Below are 19,617 nucleotides of genomic sequence, written 5' to 3'. Positions count from 1 at the left end.
TCATTAGGATGTTGTGTGACTTTCTCCGTGTCTGAGATTATCTCAATGTTGGGTGAAGGCGAAACAGACATCAAGTTATTTATGTAGTTGCTCTGGTCTATGATTTGTATGAGTCAAAGGAGTCAGTGAGCTCGTGTTGTTGACTGCCCCAATAAAGAAACTGGACGCTAATTACCTTTGGCACTGAAGTGAACTTGAGGACAAAATAGAATCAGATAATATAGCAATAATGAAGTCAATAATTCGTTTTTAGTTTCAAACTTGGACAATGTCATTTCCTCTAATTAATTCAATCGTTGATGCATTAAATTAGTTTTTCTCTTCTGAATCATAATTAAGCTTAATTGTCAGCAAATCAATCAATCATCATCATGCAGCAATGGCTACTGAAGCGCAGACTAAAAATAAAACAATGTGATTACAAACAAGAGGCTTGGATGTGTCAACCTCTCTGGACCAAGTCTGTGCATCACACTAGGACAAAATACTTTCTCCTATGGACTTTTATTTCATTTGTTTGTTTCATTTCTGGAAACATCAATTTGTCCCTGTCCGACTCCACACTCAATGTCAGTTGTCAATCACTGAGACTTCATTAAAGGATTTAACAGGATAAGAAGTCACAGACTGAGTACCGGATAGGTGCAGTGAAATGTGCTCCAAATGTGAAATATGAAATTAAATTAAGTGAAATTTGGGCAGCAGAGTGTTGGGCCAGTAACAGAAAGGTATCTGGTTTGATTACCTGAGCCGACACGGTGAAACACCTTTCGATGGGCTCTTGAGCAAGGCACTAATTTGCTCCAGGGGTGCCGTACTACTATGGCTGACCTGTAAAACACACATTCAATTATCCTGTAGTCCATCAAAAGGTCAATGATACAGAAAGATCCATTCTCGGGGGCAATGGACTGTTGGAGTCATGTTGGCAAAGATAGTAGGACTACAGTCTAGGTTCCTCATCACAGGAAACTTGGCCTTATGGACATAAACCAGCTAGCTAGCTAAACAACAATGTCTGCTCCTCTACCTTGTGAAACAAATCAAAATGCAAAATGAGCTATTCTCGTGTTCTGTGCAGAGTTCTCTCACTTATCAACAGATTCATTTGAGATTACGTGCACTATCCACATTTATATTTTTTGCATTACATTGTTTATAATTTAGCTAGCTATGGCCTCCCACAACGTTTGCTAACTAACATTAGGTTAGCTAGTTTGCTAGCTTCTAACATTCAGGTAAATAAAATATTATACTCTATACTCTCTGACTAAACAAACTGATTGACATCAATACATGTTCAATTCCTTTGTTGTTTATAAATATGTGTTTTTTATTGAGCTAGTGAAGTAGTACAATAATACTTTGGTTGGTTACTACTTACACTGCCTAACTGCTGCCACACTGTTGTCCACCATTATTTTAGAAAGTTGGATAACGTGATCCTCAAGGCCCAGTTTTTCAAAAGATATCTGATCAGATTTTGTCAATCGGATAGGATTAAAATGTTAGAACTGAGTTTTTTTTTTTACTGAATAATAGGAGGATAGGGATTTGGATCTGGTATTCCAATCTGACCTTTAAATCAGGATCAAATGTTGTGTTTGCATTTTTCAAAGGTGAATAAGGATTGTTTTAATTGCACTGGAAGGGTGCATTCAGGGTGGATTTTAGAAAGGAGAAAGGCTCTACAACCAAGACTTTTCTGTCACACCCTGATCTGTTTCACCTGTCTTTGTGATTGTCTCCACCCCCCTCATGGAGTCGCCCATCTTCCCCACTATCCCCTGCCCGCCATCCGGTACCGTTGCCCCACCTCTGGTTTACTGACCTCTGCCTGCCTTGACCTGTCTATCCCCTTCCCCTGTTGAAATATTAAACCATTGTTTATTTGACGTGGTCTGCATCTGGGGCTTACCTTCATACCTGATTGTACGAACTGTACTCGCTGTCGGGACCTGAAACCAAGGCTATGCTCCAGATACTCGACTAGTCTAAAGAAGGACAGTTTTATTGCTTATTTAATCAGAATAGCAGTTTTCAGCTGTGCTGACATAATTGCAAAAGGGCTCTCTAATGATCAATTAGCCTTTTAAAATGCATTAGCTAACACAACGTGCCATTGGAACACAGGAGTGATGGTTGCTGATAATGGTCCTCTGTACGCCTATGTAGATATTCCGTAACAAATCAGCTGTTTTCAGATACAATAGTCATTTACAACATTAAACAATGTCTACACTGTATCTATGATCATTCTGGTGTGATTTTAATGTACACAAAATGTGCTTTTTGTTAAAAAAAGGGCATTTCTAAGTGACCCCAAACTTTTGAACGGTAGTGTATATGGAATACATATTGCTCTATAAGTCAATATGTATTCCATATAAAGTTATTCTCATCGTGGCCAATTGAATGGGTGGAATAAAAGGCTAGCAACACTCCATACTATTCAGTGCCCCATGAAAAGACACCATATACAGCATACATTCTACAGACCCTACTGAGTATTCCATACAATACTTTTACTGTGGCACCTAGAATAGTTTTTGCTCTATAAACCAATGTGTAATCCATATATAGTGATTTGCATAGTGGCCAATGGTGGAGTAAAAAGCCAGCAACACTCAGTATTATTCAGTGCCCTATGAAATGACACCATATACAGTGCCTTCGGAAAGTATTCAGACTCCTTGACTTTTTCCACATTCTGTTACGTTACAGCATATTCTAAAATTGATTAAATACATAAAAATCCTCAGCAATCTACACACAATACCCCATAAGGATAAAGTAAAAACAGGTTTTTAGAATTTTTTTGCAAATGTATGAAAAATTAAAAAACAGAAATAGCTTATTTACATAAGTATTCAGGCCCTTTGCTATGAGACTCGAAATTGAGCTCAGATGCATCCTGTTTCCATTGACTGTCCTTGAAATGTTTCTACAACTTGATTGGAGGCCACCTGTGGTAAATGTAATTGATTGGACATGATTTGGAAAGGCACACACGTCCGTATAAAGCCCCACAGTTGACAGTGCATGTCAGAGCAAAAATCAAGCCGTGAAGTCAAAGGAATTGTGTCGAGGCACAGATCTTGGGAAAGGTACCAAAAAAATGCTGCATCATTGAAGGTCCCTAAGAACACGGTGGCCTCCATAATTCTTAAATTGAAGAAGTTTGGAACCACGAAGACTCTTCCAAGAGCTGAGCAATCGTGGGAGAAGGGCCTTGGTCAGGGAGGTGACCAAAAACCCGATGGTCACTCTAACAGAGCTCTAGAGTTCCTCTGTGGAGATGGGAGAACCTTCCAGAAGGACAACCATCTCTGCAGCACTCCACCAATTAGGCCTTCATGGTAGAGTGGCCAGACAGAAGCCACTCCTTGTTAAAAGGCACATGACAGTCTGCTTGTAGTTTTCCAAAAGGTATCTAAAGACTCTCAAACCATAATAAACAAGATTATCTGGTCTAATGAAACCAAGATTGAACTCTTTGGCCTGAACACCAAGCGTCAAGTCTAGAGGAAACCTGGTACCACAACCCTACGGTGAAGCATGGTGGTGATAGCATCATGCTGTGGGATGTTTTTCAGCGGCAGGGACTGGGAGACTAGTCAGGATCGAGGCAAAGATGAACAGAGCAAAGTACAGAAAGATCCTGAATGAAAACCGTCTCCAGAGTGTTCAGGACCTCAGACTGGGGCGAAGGTTCACCTTCCAACAGGACAACACAGGAGTGGATTCGGGACAAGTCTCTAAATGTCCTTGAGTGGCCCAGACAGAGCCCGGACTTTAACTCGATCGAACATCTCTGGAGAGACCTGAAAATAGCTGTGCAGAAACATTCCCCATCAAACCTGATAGAACTTAAGAGGATCTGCAGAGAAGAATGGAAGAAACACCCCAAAATACAGGTGTGCCAAGCTTGTAGTGTCATACCCAAGAAGACACGAGGCTGTAATAGCTGACTGAGTAAGTGGTCTGAATACTTTTGTTAATGTGATATTTCAGATTTTAATTTTTAATAAATTAGCAAAAATGTCAAAAAATATTTGAGCTTTGTCATTATGGGGTATTGTGTGTAGATTGATGAGGGGGAAAAACTATTTAATCAATTTTAGAATAAGGCTGTGTCGTGTCTTTACGATTATTAACTGAAGACTGATAGTTTTTATCAAAGATTATCTGTAATTAGTTACTATGCGATCAACTGATTAATCACGTAACTAATTAACTAGGAAATCAGGGCACCAATGAAAAATATTCAGATTACAAAGTTATCATTTCCTAAAATAACTTTTCAGATATTTTATCTGATCAATTAGTCTTCGAATTAATGAATTATTTACTTTACCTCACGTTAGTCTCATTCCAAACGTCGTAAATTGTTGGTTATCTGCACGAACCCAGTCTTCACTATGAGTCATCCATACATCAATTGTCTTAAGTCATTTATTTATTACTAACTAAGTAATTCACAGAAATGCATAAACAAACAAACAAATGTAAATGTAATGATAGGAGGATGTGCCCTAGTGGGCTGAACCGGCATGGCGGCTTGTTAGACAAAGGGGAAATGGGGGGTGGTCGACTAAGAAGTCACTACAGAGTTAATTATAACAATTAAAATGTTAATCCTTTACACATGAACACTCACTCATTCGGGAACAATTGCAATCAATATATATTTTTACACTCAGTGTGTCGTCTTGATCGCTGGTGAAATGTTTGTGTCTTTCGTAGAATTGTCCGTCTCTCTCCCTCTCTCTCTCTCTGTCTTGGATAGAGGGGATAGTTCAAAGTGACATTCGTTATAGAATGGATGTTTCGGCGGTTGTCGTTCTTCGCGTTCAATGATACCGAATTCCTAGCTGCAGACTAGTAATTAATATCAAAGACTTGTTCTCATTCTGTCAGTATCGATAGTCTAAGAGTTTAACCACGTGGTATTGTTAAAAGATTCAGCAATGGTCTACAACCTTTGTCCCCCTCCTAATGGAGAAAAACATGGTCTGGTGATTTTATTCGGAATGGCAGAAAAGAGCTGTCCCAGGATGTCTGACCCTAACTGGGCTCAGGGGCGGTCCTCTGATTTAGTTCAAATCCAATTCCCTTTTTGAGTTTTCCTTCATTAAACAGTCCAAAATCACATTGTAAAATTGTGTTAACAGTATCATACTCACTCATTCATCTTATACAACAATTAGATGTAAACCTTATATCTGGGGCTATTATATAAACAACGTTATGGTAATGTGGCCACACCGTCTCCCATGAGCTTCCCAAGTTGTGACAAACGGACCACACTTTCTCCGGAACATGAAATTTGTTCGTACCTCTAGTTCTGTGAGGTGGAAGGATTTCCTTTGTCTCCATGAAAAACTACTCTCTATAACTGTGTGTCCATGAGGTCTTCTCAGGAATTTATGACCTCTGACCACAGCAGCCTAGTTGAAGGAGGAAAGGGGGAGGCAGGGAGAGGGGGATGGGCTTGCTATACCCAAAAAGGCCAACGTCATGACTGCTGTAACCTAACAAAATACTTTCAGTAGGCACTGTATATATTCTACAAAACCTACTGAGTATTCCCTACAATAATGGTACTGCTGCACCTAAAATAGTTTTTGCTCTATAAACCCAGCCTGGTCTCATAAACTGAAAGTAACATAGTAGATGTATATTGGGGACAGTCAAATTCGTATGATATGTTAAGTTTGTATGGTTACATAAAACAAGTCATTACTTATGGCAAAAACTAAAGAAGGTTGGTTAAATGTTATTATACTAAATGTAGTTTCTCTGAATCACATACATAATAATATGAAATGCTCTAAGACCAGTTTGGGCTACTGCATAGCAACTACTAGTTTATATATACATTAGCTAACAGACAGATGCTGCTGTTTGGAAGCAAACACACCATCTTGGCACTCCCCCACCATTGTAAAACATATTTTGGAAGCTATAGAAATGTATGTACTAATGCATTCATTTGTTTTAGCCTTAATGCATAATTTTAAATGATATTGTGAGCTAAACATACAAATAATATATATATATATTTTTAAATCCTTACAGTATCATTTTTAGAAAGTACTAATCCTACTGTCCCCACTACTGTTGTGACTACAACACAAAAAATACTTAATATTTTGTCCTTGAAACTATTAAAGGAAATACTGAAAATTCCATTCATTCCTATGGAAGACTGCTTTTCTGATGATTGCCAACATGATCTCAAATGTAAATTATTTTAAAGTTAACTACAAATCTAAATTTTTAAATAAGTAGCGATCCATTCTGACGAATGCATTTGTCGTCACACAGCACCATGTGCTGACACCAGCCGACAGGCTATTACGAGGCTCCCGGTTGACTCTTTAATGCAGGATGAAAACGACTACATTGACCATGAACCTTTGCTAGTTACGGCCACTTTCACCATGATCAATAGCGTTGTTTTGATGCCATCGCAGAGGAGGTGGAATAGAGAAGCTGACTCGGTGGAAAATCTGTCTCCCTGTTGTAGGTGTTTTTTGTTGTTGCGCTCTTTCGCCCCCCCCCCCCCCAAGCAAGGAGTGTTTGTTTGGAGGTCAACGAATTTGGTCAACCAAAAAAATAATTGCTTATTTGCGACGTGACGTTTATTTGATCGAATAGAAGTTTCATAATGCTTAAGGTGTTACAAGTGTACTGATTTAAGTAGGACACGTGAGATCCAGGCTACTTTGGCTATGCATATACAGTGTTCCCAAGTGGCGCAGCGGTCTAAGGCAATGCATCTCAGTGCTAGAGGCATCACTACAGACCCTGGATCGATTCCAGGCTGTATCATAACCGGCCATGATTGAGAGTGCCATAGGGTGGCACGCAACTGGCCCAGCGTCGTCCGGGTTAGGGTTTGGCTGGGTTAGGCTGTCATGGTAAATAAGAATTTGTTCTTAACTGACTTTCCTAGTTAAATAAAACAATTAAATTACTTGAGACTAGTAGCATATCATCTCTTGCCATTGAATACAAGCGGGTGGTGTCAACAACCCTCATCGAATATTCAAAACATTCAACAATCTGATGTATCCACCAATCCAATCCAAAGAAAGGATAGGCGGGCGCGAGACAGCCCGCTGTGCCACTTTGTGGTCAACGACTCCCAATGTCAGTATATCCATAATCTTTGGTGCCACTCAGCAATATCACGCAATCGGGAATTTTACGTAGGAATTATGTATGACGTCATTATCACGATATACTGTTTTTAATGTCTATGGTTATACCTCAGAAATAAATCATTGTTGGATACCTTTACCTTTGCTTTTCTTTGTGATGATAGCCAAAGGGTTTCACTGGGTTGATATCTGGTCTGTTACTAGTGCCGTTTCAACTAGTTTTATCTTGTTCTTGTCTTGTTCTTGTCTTGTTTTGAGGTGTTTTGACTGATGTGTCACTTCTATGCTAATATGGCAAAAATTCACTAACTAACCAACAATTGTACAACGTATTTAACCATTGTTACCCTTGCAAGGCTTCCGGCCCCAGATGGCATCCCTAGTTGCCCCTAGTCACGTCCTCAGAGCATGTGCAGACCAGCTGGCTGGAGTGTTTATGGACATATTCAATCTCTCCCTATTCCAGTCTGCTGTCCCCACATGCTTCAAAATGTCCACCATTGTTCCTGTACCCAAGAAAGCAAAGTTAACTGAACTACACGACTATTGCCCTGTAGCACTCACTTCAGTCATCATTAAGTGCTTTGAGAGACTAGTCAAGGATCATATCACATCTACCTTACCTGACACCCTAGACCCACTTCAATTTGCTTACTGCCCCAATAGATCCACAGACGATGCAATCCCTATCGCACTGCACACTGCCCTATCCCATCTGGACAAGAGGAATACCTATGTAAGAATGCTGTTCATTGACTATAGCTCAGCATTCAACACCATTGTACACTCCAAGCTCATGATTATGATTGGGGCCCAGGGACCCATACTGTGCAACTGGTTCCTGGACTTCGTGACGGGCCGCCCACAGGTGGTGAAGGTAGGAAACAACAACTCCACTTTGCTGATCCTCAACACAGGGGCCCCATAAGTGTGTGTGCTCAGTCCCCTCCTGTACTCCCTGTTCACCCATGATTGCATGGCCATGCACGCCTCCAACTCAATCATCAAGTTTGCAGATGACGCAAAAGTAGTAGGCCTGATTACCAACAATGATGAGGCAGTCTACAGGGAGGAGGTGAGGGAAAATAACCTCTAGAGGCTGAAGAAATTTGTATTGGCACCTAAAACCCTCACAAACTTTGACAGATGCACAATTGAGAGAATCCTGTCGGGCACTATCACCGCCTGGTATGGCAACTGCACCGCCTGCAACCACAGTGCTCTCCAGACGGTGGTGCCGTCTGACCAAAACATCACTGGGGGCAAACTACCTGCCATCCAGGACATCTACAGCACCCGATGTCACAGGAAGGCCAAAAAGATAATCAAGGACAACACCCACCCGAGCCACTGCCTGTTCACCCCGCTATAATCCAGGAGGTAAGGTCAGTCAGTACAGGCGCATCAAAGCTGGGACCGAGAGACTGAGAAACAGCTTCTACCTCAAGGCCATCAGACTGTTAAATAGGCGTCACTAGCACCTTAGAGGCTGTTGCCCCATATACATAGACTTGAAATCACTGGCCACTTTCATAATTGGAACACTAGTCACTTTAATGTTTACATATTTTGTGCTACTCATCTCATATGTATATACTGTATTCTATTCTATTCTACTGTATTTTAGTCTATGCCGTGCCGACATTGCTCATCTTAATATTTATATAATCCATTCCTTTTCTTTACATTTGTGTGTATTGTTAGACGTTACTTGTTAGATATTACTGCACTGTTGGAGCTAGAAACACAATCATTTCGCTACACCTGCAATAACATCTGCTAAACATGTGTATGTGACCGATTTGTATTTGAGAGACAACAAGCGCTTATTTATCACATTTATGTTTTTAATAAACATTGGAGACGAAATATAGTTAACATGTTGTCAACAATCAAAGCCAACCCGTCTGTTTTTCCCAATAGTTGCGCATTCTAAACAAACCAACCCATCTATACACATTCTATGTTCTGCGCAACTCGGAAATTTCTGAGTTTCCTAGTTCCGACTAGTTTTTTATTTTATTTTATTTTTATTAACAACAAACCAATACAGAAAGTACATAAGGGAACACAAGTATATATAGATTATAAACAATGGACAATCGAGCTAGGGGGTACAATATCACATTACACAATTACACAAGGACATTAAGGGACATACTTACAATTATAACAGCTTTTTTGTTAGTAGAGTATTGAACTGTCTAAAAATACAATTTCTTTTTGTAGGGTAAGAAAATGTGTTTTTTTGTTTGTAAATTTACATTTGTGTATATGAAATTTGGCCAAAAGAATAATGAAATGAATTACATAAAAATGTTTCAGCTTATTTCTATCGTATGTAAAGAATCCAAGAATCCAAGTACATCTCTCCACAATAGTGTAAAATCTTCATAAATGTGTTCAATTATAAATCTACTGATGTCTTGCCACAATTTTGTTACATGAATACAATGCCAAAAAAGATACAACACTGTTTCTGGGTGGTCATTACAAAAGGAGCAATTTGAGTTGATGTTTTTCTTAAACTTCTTCATATAGTGGTTGGCAGGATAATATTTATGAATAATTTTAAAGGAAACTTCCTTAATTTTGTTAACAATTAGGTATGTGTGTGGCAACATCCAAACTTTTCCCCAAAAGATATTATCAATAAATCCATTCCAATAAGGCATGACATAAGGTATAGATAGATACAACATCCTGCTGAAACAAGGTTTGTATCGCTCTGTTATTGAATGGACCAAAAGAGAAACACATTTTTCCTTCTGATGAGTCAACAGGGTCAATAGAAGGTAGGCTCTGAGGGTCAGGTCTTGACACGTTCCTGAATAACAGAGCAACACCTGAGCAAATGGCGTCTAAAACAATTGCAAAATCTTTAGGTGTTACAGGGACCTTGTATATGATAAGTGATAAGAATTCCTTATAACTGAGTAAACATTTGTAATGTCTTTATTGTTTTGAAACTTCTGTATGTGTAATGATTACTGTTAATTTTGATTGTTTATTTCACTTTTGTATATTATCTACCTCACTTGCTTTGGCAATGTTAACACATGTTCCCATGCCAATAAAGCCCCTTGAATTTAATTGAATAGAGCGCCTAGTTCCGACTAGTACCTGAATGCGGCATAACAGCATGACTTAAAAAGTGATAGAACGTCAGCGAATCATATTTCAGACACTTTATCCACGCATTGTTAAAAGCCAATAGAAATATCCCTGGTGAATAGGAAACGCCCATCATGAGCCCTTAGGTTGATTTCCGGTGTCTGTGAGATTGCTTAGCTAGCCAGTTACCCAAATAATTGCGGTGCACCTTTTTTTGTTTTGACCAGTGGTGATTGTAACAACGTCCTTTAAAACGCACATTTTGAATTTGTTCACATAAATGGGCAAGTTTTGAACAGGAACTTGTTGGAATTTTCGTTCAGGGAAGGTAAGCTGGCAACTGGATACTAGCTAGCTACCGTTAGCTTTCAAGCTATGTAACGTTAGCTGGTTAGTTTGCAAGGTAGTATAACTGGTTAGTTTGCTAAGTTTGTTGTGAATAACGTTCCTTTCATTCGTTTATCGAGTCGTAAAGTATGCATTTTTCATTATGGAAAATATGCAACAATGCTAGATCCCATTGCAAATGAATATGTATGCTTGATTTGTTATTGCAAACCTGACGTTCAGCTAACAAACTGGACGTATCTTGTTAACGATCTAGCTAGTTACTGTAACTATATATAGCTCAACTAACTAGCTATGTGTTCAAAGTAATTTTGCATCATGAGTTGCCTGCGTAGAAACACGTGAACCAACACTGATACAATGTCAACATTGCTAGTTGGCATAGTAGTTAGCTAAGCAAAGATCTTAGTTTACTAACTTGTCAACTGCTGTAGCCAACGGCAATAACAATGCGCTTTGGTGATATGTGAATAAAATAATGAATCTAACTAGGCTAACATTCAACCTCTATGTTAAACAACCATTAACACCAGTTTGGATTATTTCCCGGTGAGGTTTAAAGTGCTTGGCCTGGCAGAGACGTAACAGGCCTGTTTGACGTCATGACATGAATGCGGCACGTCTGTCTGAGCAGCAACATGGTCCGTAGATCAGAGAGTCAGCAGCTGTCATTGAGTTCAGGTTGCCCCATCAGTCATTTGGTCTCGTGTGGCTCAGTTGGTAGAGCATGGTGCTTTCAACGCCAGGGTTGTGGGTTCGATTTGTCATGGGAGACCAGTACGAAAATGGCCCTAAATGAATCAAAACGTAACGTTTGTTCTGTTAATTCTACCCCCAGTGACGCTAGCGAATGGCACAGGCAACACTTGTTGTGGGACGGACAATTTAATGAACCTGAACCCATTCTGGAGCATGTCTACCAATACTGGTCGTAAGGTAAGGGAGCGCTCTTCCTCTTCTGCACTGAAAGCCAACTTCTGTCAAGTTCACCCAACACACAAGCGAGCTGAAAGACAAAAAAACAGGATCTTCAAAAGTTCCCAAAGAGACCCCCACACATTGAGAGTAAGCCTAGTGTGGCCTGTCTCCCTAACATTTTCCCACAAAGACAGCATGGCTTCCTTGAAGCTTTGTGCATTTTACACCTGTTACCATCTGTCTTTAGTTTGAGAGTAATCTTGGAGGACTGGAATTGTGGCATGGGAATGTTTGACTTGTGGTGTCCTCTAATAATGCATTAGGCCTACTCATGCCTTTTCGCCAACTCCTTGCCAGGGACACTCCTTTGCAATCTCATCCCGAAAGAGGGCTGTTTCAGGGTCGCCTTTTACTACCTGGTGCTCTGTAGTGCTGTGGCGATACCATTATCGCAATATTTGAAAAATGAAGACACAAATTTTATTTTATTTTATTTCACCTTTATTTAACCAGGTAGGCTAGTTGAGAACAGGTTCTCATTTGCAACTGCGACCTGGCCAAGATAAAGCATAGCAGAGTGAACAGACAACACAGAGTTACACATGGAGTAAACAATTAACAAGTCAATAACACAGTAGAGAAAAAAAAGGGGAGTCTATATACAATGTGTGCAAAAGGCATGAGGAGGTAGGCGAATAATTACAATATTGCAGATTAACACTGGAGTGATAAATGATCAGATGATCATGTACAGGTAGAGATATTTGTGTGCAAAAGAGCAGAAAGGTAAATAAATAAAAACTGTGGGGATGAGGTAGGTGAGAATGGGTGGGCTATTTACCAATAGATTATGTACAGCTGCAGCGATCGGTTAGCTGCTCAGATAGCTGATGTTTGAAGTTGGTGAGGGAGATAAAAGTCTCCAACTTCAGCGATGTTTGCAAATCGTTCCAGTCACAGGCAGCAGAGTACTGGAACGAAAGGCGGCCGAATGAGGTGTTGGCTTTGGGGATGCTCAATGAGATACACCTGCTGGAGCGCGTGCTACGGATGGGTGTTGTCATCGTGACCAGTGAGCTGAGATAAGGCGGAGCTTTGCCTAGCATGGCCTTGTAGATGACCTGGATCCAGTGGGTCTGGCGACGAATATGTAGCGAGGGCCAGCCGACTAGAGCATACAAGTCGCAGTGGTGGGTAGTATAAGGTGCTTTAGTGACAAAACGGATGGCACTGTGATAAACTGCATCCAGTTTGATGAGAAGAGTCGACTGAACTCTTTGGTCCTTTAACCTGCTATATGTAAAATATTGACCAGAGCAATGGTGAACTTCTCAACTGTGCAGTGCATTTTGTTTTGTTTGCTAATTGCTAAGATTCAGTTGGGTGAAAAGCTGTTTGCCAGGCATCTGCTGTTTGTTATTGCCATTGTCTGTTGCCTGCATACCTCAATGACTTCGGCGAGAAAGGGAGTCACCAACTTTAGTTTAGCATACAGGCGTCACATTGGAGAAGTAGCTCTGCCCGTAGTAACATAGGTGTGACTACTCTCTGTCCTGCCTTGTCAGATGAATGGTTCACTCATTGCTCTGTGCCTCAACTTTAATACTTCTACAGCGTGGTTTGTTTAATGGCACACACTGTGAACCTGAATTCTTTCTGTAGTTGCAGAGATGGTCCTTGAGGGTTTGTTGCTGAGGTGTTCTTTTGCTTACAGGCATCCCTCCTGCTGTGAACTAGCCTATCCTCCCCTGTGCTTCCCACTGAGCTAGCATTGGCAGGATATGATGCAGGCTGTATTTAGGGATGCTCTCTCTCACCTCCTGTGGAACGAGGAATTTGATGCCAGTCAACTATGAAACCTGAGAGGTCGTCACCTCATGCCTATTTATTGCCCAGGGCTCAATATGTGCTCCCACTGCTTTCTGTGTTTTGTAGTTTGACAACAGAGCTTGCCTCTACATCTATCTGCATAGAGAACTAACAGACTTGCTTGAAATTAGTAGTCTGCCTTGTCTCTTGTGATTCTGCAACATGATGAATAAAGTTTGGCAAAGTGGTTTCAATCTAAACATACTCCCCTCCTTGTAATAATCAATGCTACCAGTTTTTATTTCCTTGACATATATATTGAGTTGTTAAATGCTCTTTGTTCACTCTTCTGCTGAGCAGAGATCTGACTGTGAGGAACAGAGTGGAGAGCAGCAGCAACAAAGAGCCAGTCCAGCCCGTCCTAGCTTTGGGAAGAAGCAGCTTCCCTCCATCCCCAAGAATGCAGTCCCCATCACCAAGCCTGCCTCTCCTGCCGCCACGGCACAGTTGGCCAACGGAACACATGCCTCCTACGGTCCATTCTACCTGGAGTACTCGCTGCTGGCTGAGTTGTAAGTACTGGCCCCAGATCCGACTTTATTTTGGGTAGTGGATGTAGTAGACACACTGGCTCTGTTTGAATAGCTTTTAAAATGCGTCATTCCTCCCTCCTTTGCTAACGGTAATCACTGATCTTTGTGACTGGATAAGTGAAGGTAAGATTTGTTTTCACCAGTCCAACCATGTCAGATCATTGATTAGCCTACCTGAAGGAAAGGAAGCATGCATCTTTGATATATTTGAACCACTTATGTAATTAATTTAGAGAAGCTGTTGACGAAACCACACAATTTCCATGTCTATTTTCTGCTGCATTGATTTAATTCCATGTTACCTTGTGACCCACAGCACGCTAGTGATCAAGCAAAAACTGCCTGGAATCTATGTGCAGCCATCCTACAAATCAGCATTGAGTAAGAGCCTAATTTAAAAAAAATTATTTAACCTTTATTTAACTAGGCAAGTCAGTTAAGAGCAAATTCTTATTTACAATGACGGCCAAACTCCAGGCGACGCTAGGCCAATTGTGCACCTCCCTATGGGACTCCCAATCACGGCCGGATGTGATGCAGTCTGGATTCGAACCAGAGACTGCAGTGACACCTCTTGTACTGAGATGCAGTGCCTTTGACCGCTGTGCCACTCGGGAGCCCAAATCTGTCATCCTGTTTGACTGCATAATCTATACATAACCTTTACAAAATTCATGATTTTCTCTTCTTTCCAGTGTGGTTTGGGGTCATTTTCATCAGACATGGCTTGTACCAGGATGGAGTCTTCAAGTTCACTGTGTATATTCCAGATAACTATCCTGATGGTGAATGTCCTGTGAGTACTTTTGTGGACCTGCTTGCTGTAACACTACAACACAGCTGTTTACACAAAATAAAGCAATTTATTTGCTTTACACAACATTTCAAAGGTTATTGTGTTCGGCATTTCCTGCTTTGGTGGCAAAGGCTGAGACTGATTGGTTTGTGACCGTCATACAGTGCATTCGGAAAGTATTCAGACCCCTTGACTTTTTCCACATTGTTGCGTTACAGCCTTATTCTAAAATATAGTTTTAGTTTTTTTCCCTCATCAATACAAAACAGGTTTAAATTTTTTTGTGCAAATTGCAAATCACATTGACATAATTATTCAGACCCTTTACTCAATATTTTGTTGAAGTACCTTTGGCAGCGATTACAGCCCCAGTTCTTCCTGGGTGTGATGCTACAAGCTTCGTACACCTGTATTTGGGGAGTTTCTCCAATTCTCTGCAGATCCTCTCTAGCTTTGTCAGATTTGATGGAGTGTCACTGCACAAATATTTTCAGGTCTCTCCAGAGATGCTCTGGCTGGGCCACACAAGGACAGAGACTTGTCCTGAAGCCACTCCTGTGTTTTGGCTGTGTCATTGTCCTGTTGGAAGGTGAACCTTCGTCCCAATCTGAGGTCCTGAGCGCTCTGGAGCAGGCTTTCATCAAGGACCTCTTTATTTTGCTCTGTTCATCTTTCCCTCGATCCTGACTAGTTTCCCAGTCCCTGCCTCTGGAAAAACATCCCCACAGCATGTCTGCCACCACCATGCTTCAAGGTAGGGATGGTATTGGCCAAGTGAAGAACGGTGCCTGGTTTCCTCCAGACATGATGCTTGGCATTCAGGCCAAAAAGTTCAATCTTGATTTCAGCAGACCAGAAAAACTAATTGATGGAGCGCTGCAGAAATGGTTTTCCTTCTGGAAGGTTCTCCCACCTCCCTGACCAAGGCCATTCTCCTCGATTTCCTGTTTGGCTGGGCGGCCATCGCCAGGAATAGTCTTGGAACCACCCACCAAACTTCCATTTTAAGAATGGAGGACACTGTTCTTGGGGACCTTCAATGCTGCAGACATTTTTTTGGTACCCTTCACCAGATCTATGCGTCGAAACAATCCTTTCTCAGAGTTATATGGACAATTCCTTCGACCCCCCCCCCCCCTCCCCCTCCTCCCATGGCTTGGTTTTTGCTCTGACGTCAACTGTGGGACCTTATATAGACTGGTGTGTGCCTTTCCAAATCATTTTCAATCAATTTAATTTACTACAGGTGGACTCCAATGCGGTTGTGGAAAGCTCAATTTCGAGTGTCATAGCAAAGGGTCTGTAAAGGTATTTCTGTTTTATTTTTCTAAACCTGTTTTCGCTTTTTCATTGAGGTATTGTGTATAGTTATTTAATCAAGTTTAGATTAAGGCTAACGTAACAAAATGTGAAAAGTTAAGGGATTTGAATTCTTTCTGAATGCACTATATGGTGGTACATTGAAATGTGGTGTTTTAGTACTGTTAGAATATTGCATAAATACCATGTTCTCTCCTGTACCACCATTTAGAGAGTGGTGTTTGATATCCCAGTCTTCCACCCACTAGTGGACCCTGTTTCAGGAGAGCTTGATGTCAGGAGAGCCTTCACCAAGTGGAGGTCGGTACATGGCTTCTATGCCCAGATCATTACATCCAAATTAATGAGGGCGATTTGGAAATGAGTGTTTGTCTGGTACATGTGGCTTGATATTTTTCCCGTTAGTGTACTGTCTGCTCCACCATGTACTAGCCACTACTACACAGCCTTACACATCCCATGATAGGCTAAATGCAGTTACTACCTTTTGATCTATGATATTACTGCATCATGTTGTGATTGATATGTGTGATACAGTGCTGTCCCTGAGAGTTGAACTGTGGGGCTGTCTGTAGTGTGCCTTGGTTAGAACTGACATGCGTTACATCAAGGCCCAGTGTTTACTCTGCTGTTCCAGCTCTGTTCCTCATGGCCTGTTTCTTCAGCTGGACAGTGACACAGCCTTGTAAGGTCTTCTCCTCTTAAACCTCAGTCTCTATCAGCTGAAGGTGGATTTATAGGAGCTTGGCACTATACCTTTTAATGAATGGGAAAGTTGTCCATGACATTCTCATTGGAAACCTGTTTGTCATTATGGTGTATATGTCACACTTTGGCTGTGCACTACTGGTGTTTGAGCAGTGCCACTGTTGGGTATTTCACTAGTCTGAGATGAACCTATGCACCATGGAATTCCTTTATGATACTTGTGTATTTACTGTGACTGGAGTTGTATTTGGTTTGCCATTATGTTGAGAGAATCATAAATGTCTCCCTGTGGACATGAAGGCGTAATCACAACCACATCTGGCAAGTCCTGATGTATGCACGCACGGTGTTCTACAAGATCAACACTATGGAACCACTCAACCCAGAAGCTGCTGTGCTGTAAGTCTGTACTTGTTCACTTTATCCTCACAGCCTTCCTTCTCTTCCTTCTGTACATGGAAACTGGGCCACGCATACGTATGTGACCTGGGTCAGTTTATATAGGTCAACAAGCAAGCTAGTTGTGTTCCTATTGTGTACTGTAAAACTTAAATTAATAGTCCACACATTTATTTGCTTTAATCACTGAACCCAACCAGTGCTTATTAGAGACGGGCTTCTGTTTATTTGAGCCAGGTGTGTATTTCTTTAATGCACACCGCTTTTGCACAAAATGTTGAAGACTACCACACTTAATTGTGACCAGTATAAACATAACAAATCTATCGCAGATCATGCACCCCCCGATTTGGCACTTCGGCACCATGGAGAGCTTGAATTTGATGTTTATTTTTGATGGCGAGCAATGTTTTTAATGCACGTGACTGGGATTATCAGAGCTGTGTCCATGGTAACTTCATAAACAATGAATTTAGACCCATTGTTTATTTGCTGAAATGCGTCCCGATGCCCAGCTACTAAAAGGGACAGGCGGCTGTTTGAGACTCTGTTTAATTGAAATGTTGAGGTATTCTGTTAGGAGTAAAACAAAATCTTAATTCCCTGAGCTAATTAATTAGATTGGCCAGGTGGGGGCAATTAACACTCCACACTGTATTGACTGGCGAATTGTTTGTGTAATCATGTTTTTTTCAGGTACGACAAGGATGTGCAGTTGTTCAAAAGCAAGGTGATAGACAGCGTCAAACTATGCAACAGTCACCTCTTCGACCAGCCCAAGATGGACGATCCTTATGCAATAAGGTTGGTAGTAGGAAATGCTCCTCATTCCTGGAATTCCATTACTCATTCTCATAGCTCATGAACAATCTGAACATTCAGTCTTTACATTTTTTTGTTTTTATAAGAAACCTGCAGCATATGAAAGGAGATGCAATAAAGGGTTGAGAATTGTTTCCTTTTGGGGGTTTTTGTGCTTAATTTTCCAGTTTCTCTTCATGGAACCCAGCAATCCACGACGAGGCGAAGGAACGGATGTTCTCACACAAAGTGAGTTTTCTAAACCCCAGTAGTGTGCTTTTCAGACTAATGTAAAAGGACACAAAGCTCTGAGTCTTGTCTGCTATGGCCCAAGGAGTCAGGTTCCCTCTGAGCTCACTCTCCCAAAAGAGGCTTGTTTTACCCCAATGAGAACCAGCAGGGCTGTGATTGGTGAAGCTGTGTGAGCTGCCATTTGTTTCCATGGTGCTAGTTGACCAGTGTGGTAATGCGTGTCTGTTATTCTAGAGACGGCCTGAGGATCACCACAAGGGGCTGCAGGTGTCAGGACTGTCTTGGGTGAAGCCCGGATCCACACAACCCTTCAGCAAAGACGACAACCCTCCCCTGAGCTGAGCTAATCCTACAGTCCTAGTCAGCAGCCACTAGAGGAAGATGCAGAGCAGAATGCCACACCACAGACTAGCTTCAGCAGCCGTTCAGTCGTGTGAATAGGAACTGAACAAGTTGAATGGACTTAATTTTACGTTGCAACACTTGCGCTCAGCTTTAAAAGCATTATAGGCATCTTGTGCTCAAACAGCTATAGAACTAAAAATGTGTATATTATGTAAGTAAATCAACAATGATAACTGGTTGTCTTAGTAACACAGACTACAATGCAATCAGAGCTTTTCCCTTTATTTTCCTCTCTGCTCTTTGCACATGCTTGGGTTTGGTCTATGAAGATAAACTACTCAAAGCTGGTTGAAAGGTGAGAATAAAAATCAGCATTAATTATAGGTATACTGTATGGGTGGACTATGGATTCATAACTGCTTGTTAAGGTGGGCTCAGGACAGTTATTGTTTATTATTGGGACTGACAATGGACTCTGACCTTGGGTGTTCTTTTTCCCCAAAACATTTGACTGAAATCAAATTAGAGCAACACTACATTTTTGGGGTAAGGGAAATGTGCGTTCTTTTGGATTACGGGTTAGTGTCTTCTATTTCTCTTTACTGTGTAAACTATAGGTAAGATGGATAATATATATTGCAGACTGAGCAGCAGGCAAGTGTGGTTTTAATTAATATGCTAAGTTAAATAATCATATCCATCTTTACGTTGCTTTTAATTCATTTTGAATGTTCTATTTAGCCTTATTGAGCTGATTTAAAGGTTTGTGTAAATATAAAAAATGTCTATGGGAATGGCAGCCCTCCACAGACAACATTGTTTTGCTCAAAGCTGTTGGATACTTGGCACAATTTATATAGCTGGGAAATGATGTAAACACATGCTGCCGTCTGGACTGTTGAATTTGGCAAAACAATGTGTACTATACTTTTCATTTTACCTTTCTTATATGGAACCCAAACCTCAGTGAACAGTTTGTGCTGTATAGGCAATGAGTTTTGAACGCTTTTCTTTGAAAGGAAATAAACACGACAATGCATACCAA

At 41.0% G+C, this 19,617-nt stretch overlaps 1 protein-coding gene across 2 annotated transcripts; it reads left to right on the top strand.

Annotated features, from left to right (window-relative positions):
- The first annotated feature begins 10,422 nt into the window (after positions 1 to 10,422).
- On the top strand, positions 10,423 to 19,617 carry LOC115112491 (AKT-interacting protein-like). Of its 2 annotated transcripts, XM_029639588.2 has the most exons (11): positions 10,423 to 10,611; positions 11,470 to 11,567; positions 13,719 to 13,930; positions 14,268 to 14,332; positions 14,647 to 14,747; positions 16,279 to 16,367; positions 16,705 to 16,752; positions 17,076 to 17,174; positions 17,871 to 17,978; positions 18,164 to 18,224; positions 18,462 to 19,617. In XM_029639588.2, the coding sequence occupies exons 2-11, from the start codon at positions 11,520 to 11,522 to the stop codon at positions 18,567 to 18,569; spliced, it is 939 nt and encodes a 312-aa protein (XP_029495448.1). In that variant the 5' UTR covers positions 10,423 to 10,611; positions 11,470 to 11,519; the 3' UTR covers positions 18,570 to 19,617. The 2 variants fall into 2 exon arrangements, with proteins under 2 accessions (XP_029495448.1, XP_029495449.1); XM_029639589.2 differs by lacking the exon at positions 16,705 to 16,752.

The sequence above is a fragment of the Oncorhynchus nerka genome, linkage group LG27 (assembly GCF_034236695.1).
Source record: "Oncorhynchus nerka isolate Pitt River linkage group LG27, Oner_Uvic_2.0, whole genome shotgun sequence".
Lineage (NCBI taxonomy): Eukaryota > Metazoa > Chordata > Actinopteri > Salmoniformes > Salmonidae > Oncorhynchus > Oncorhynchus nerka.
The sequence above is the reverse complement of the archived record's forward strand: the minus strand, read 5'-3'. Positions and strand labels throughout refer to the sequence as shown.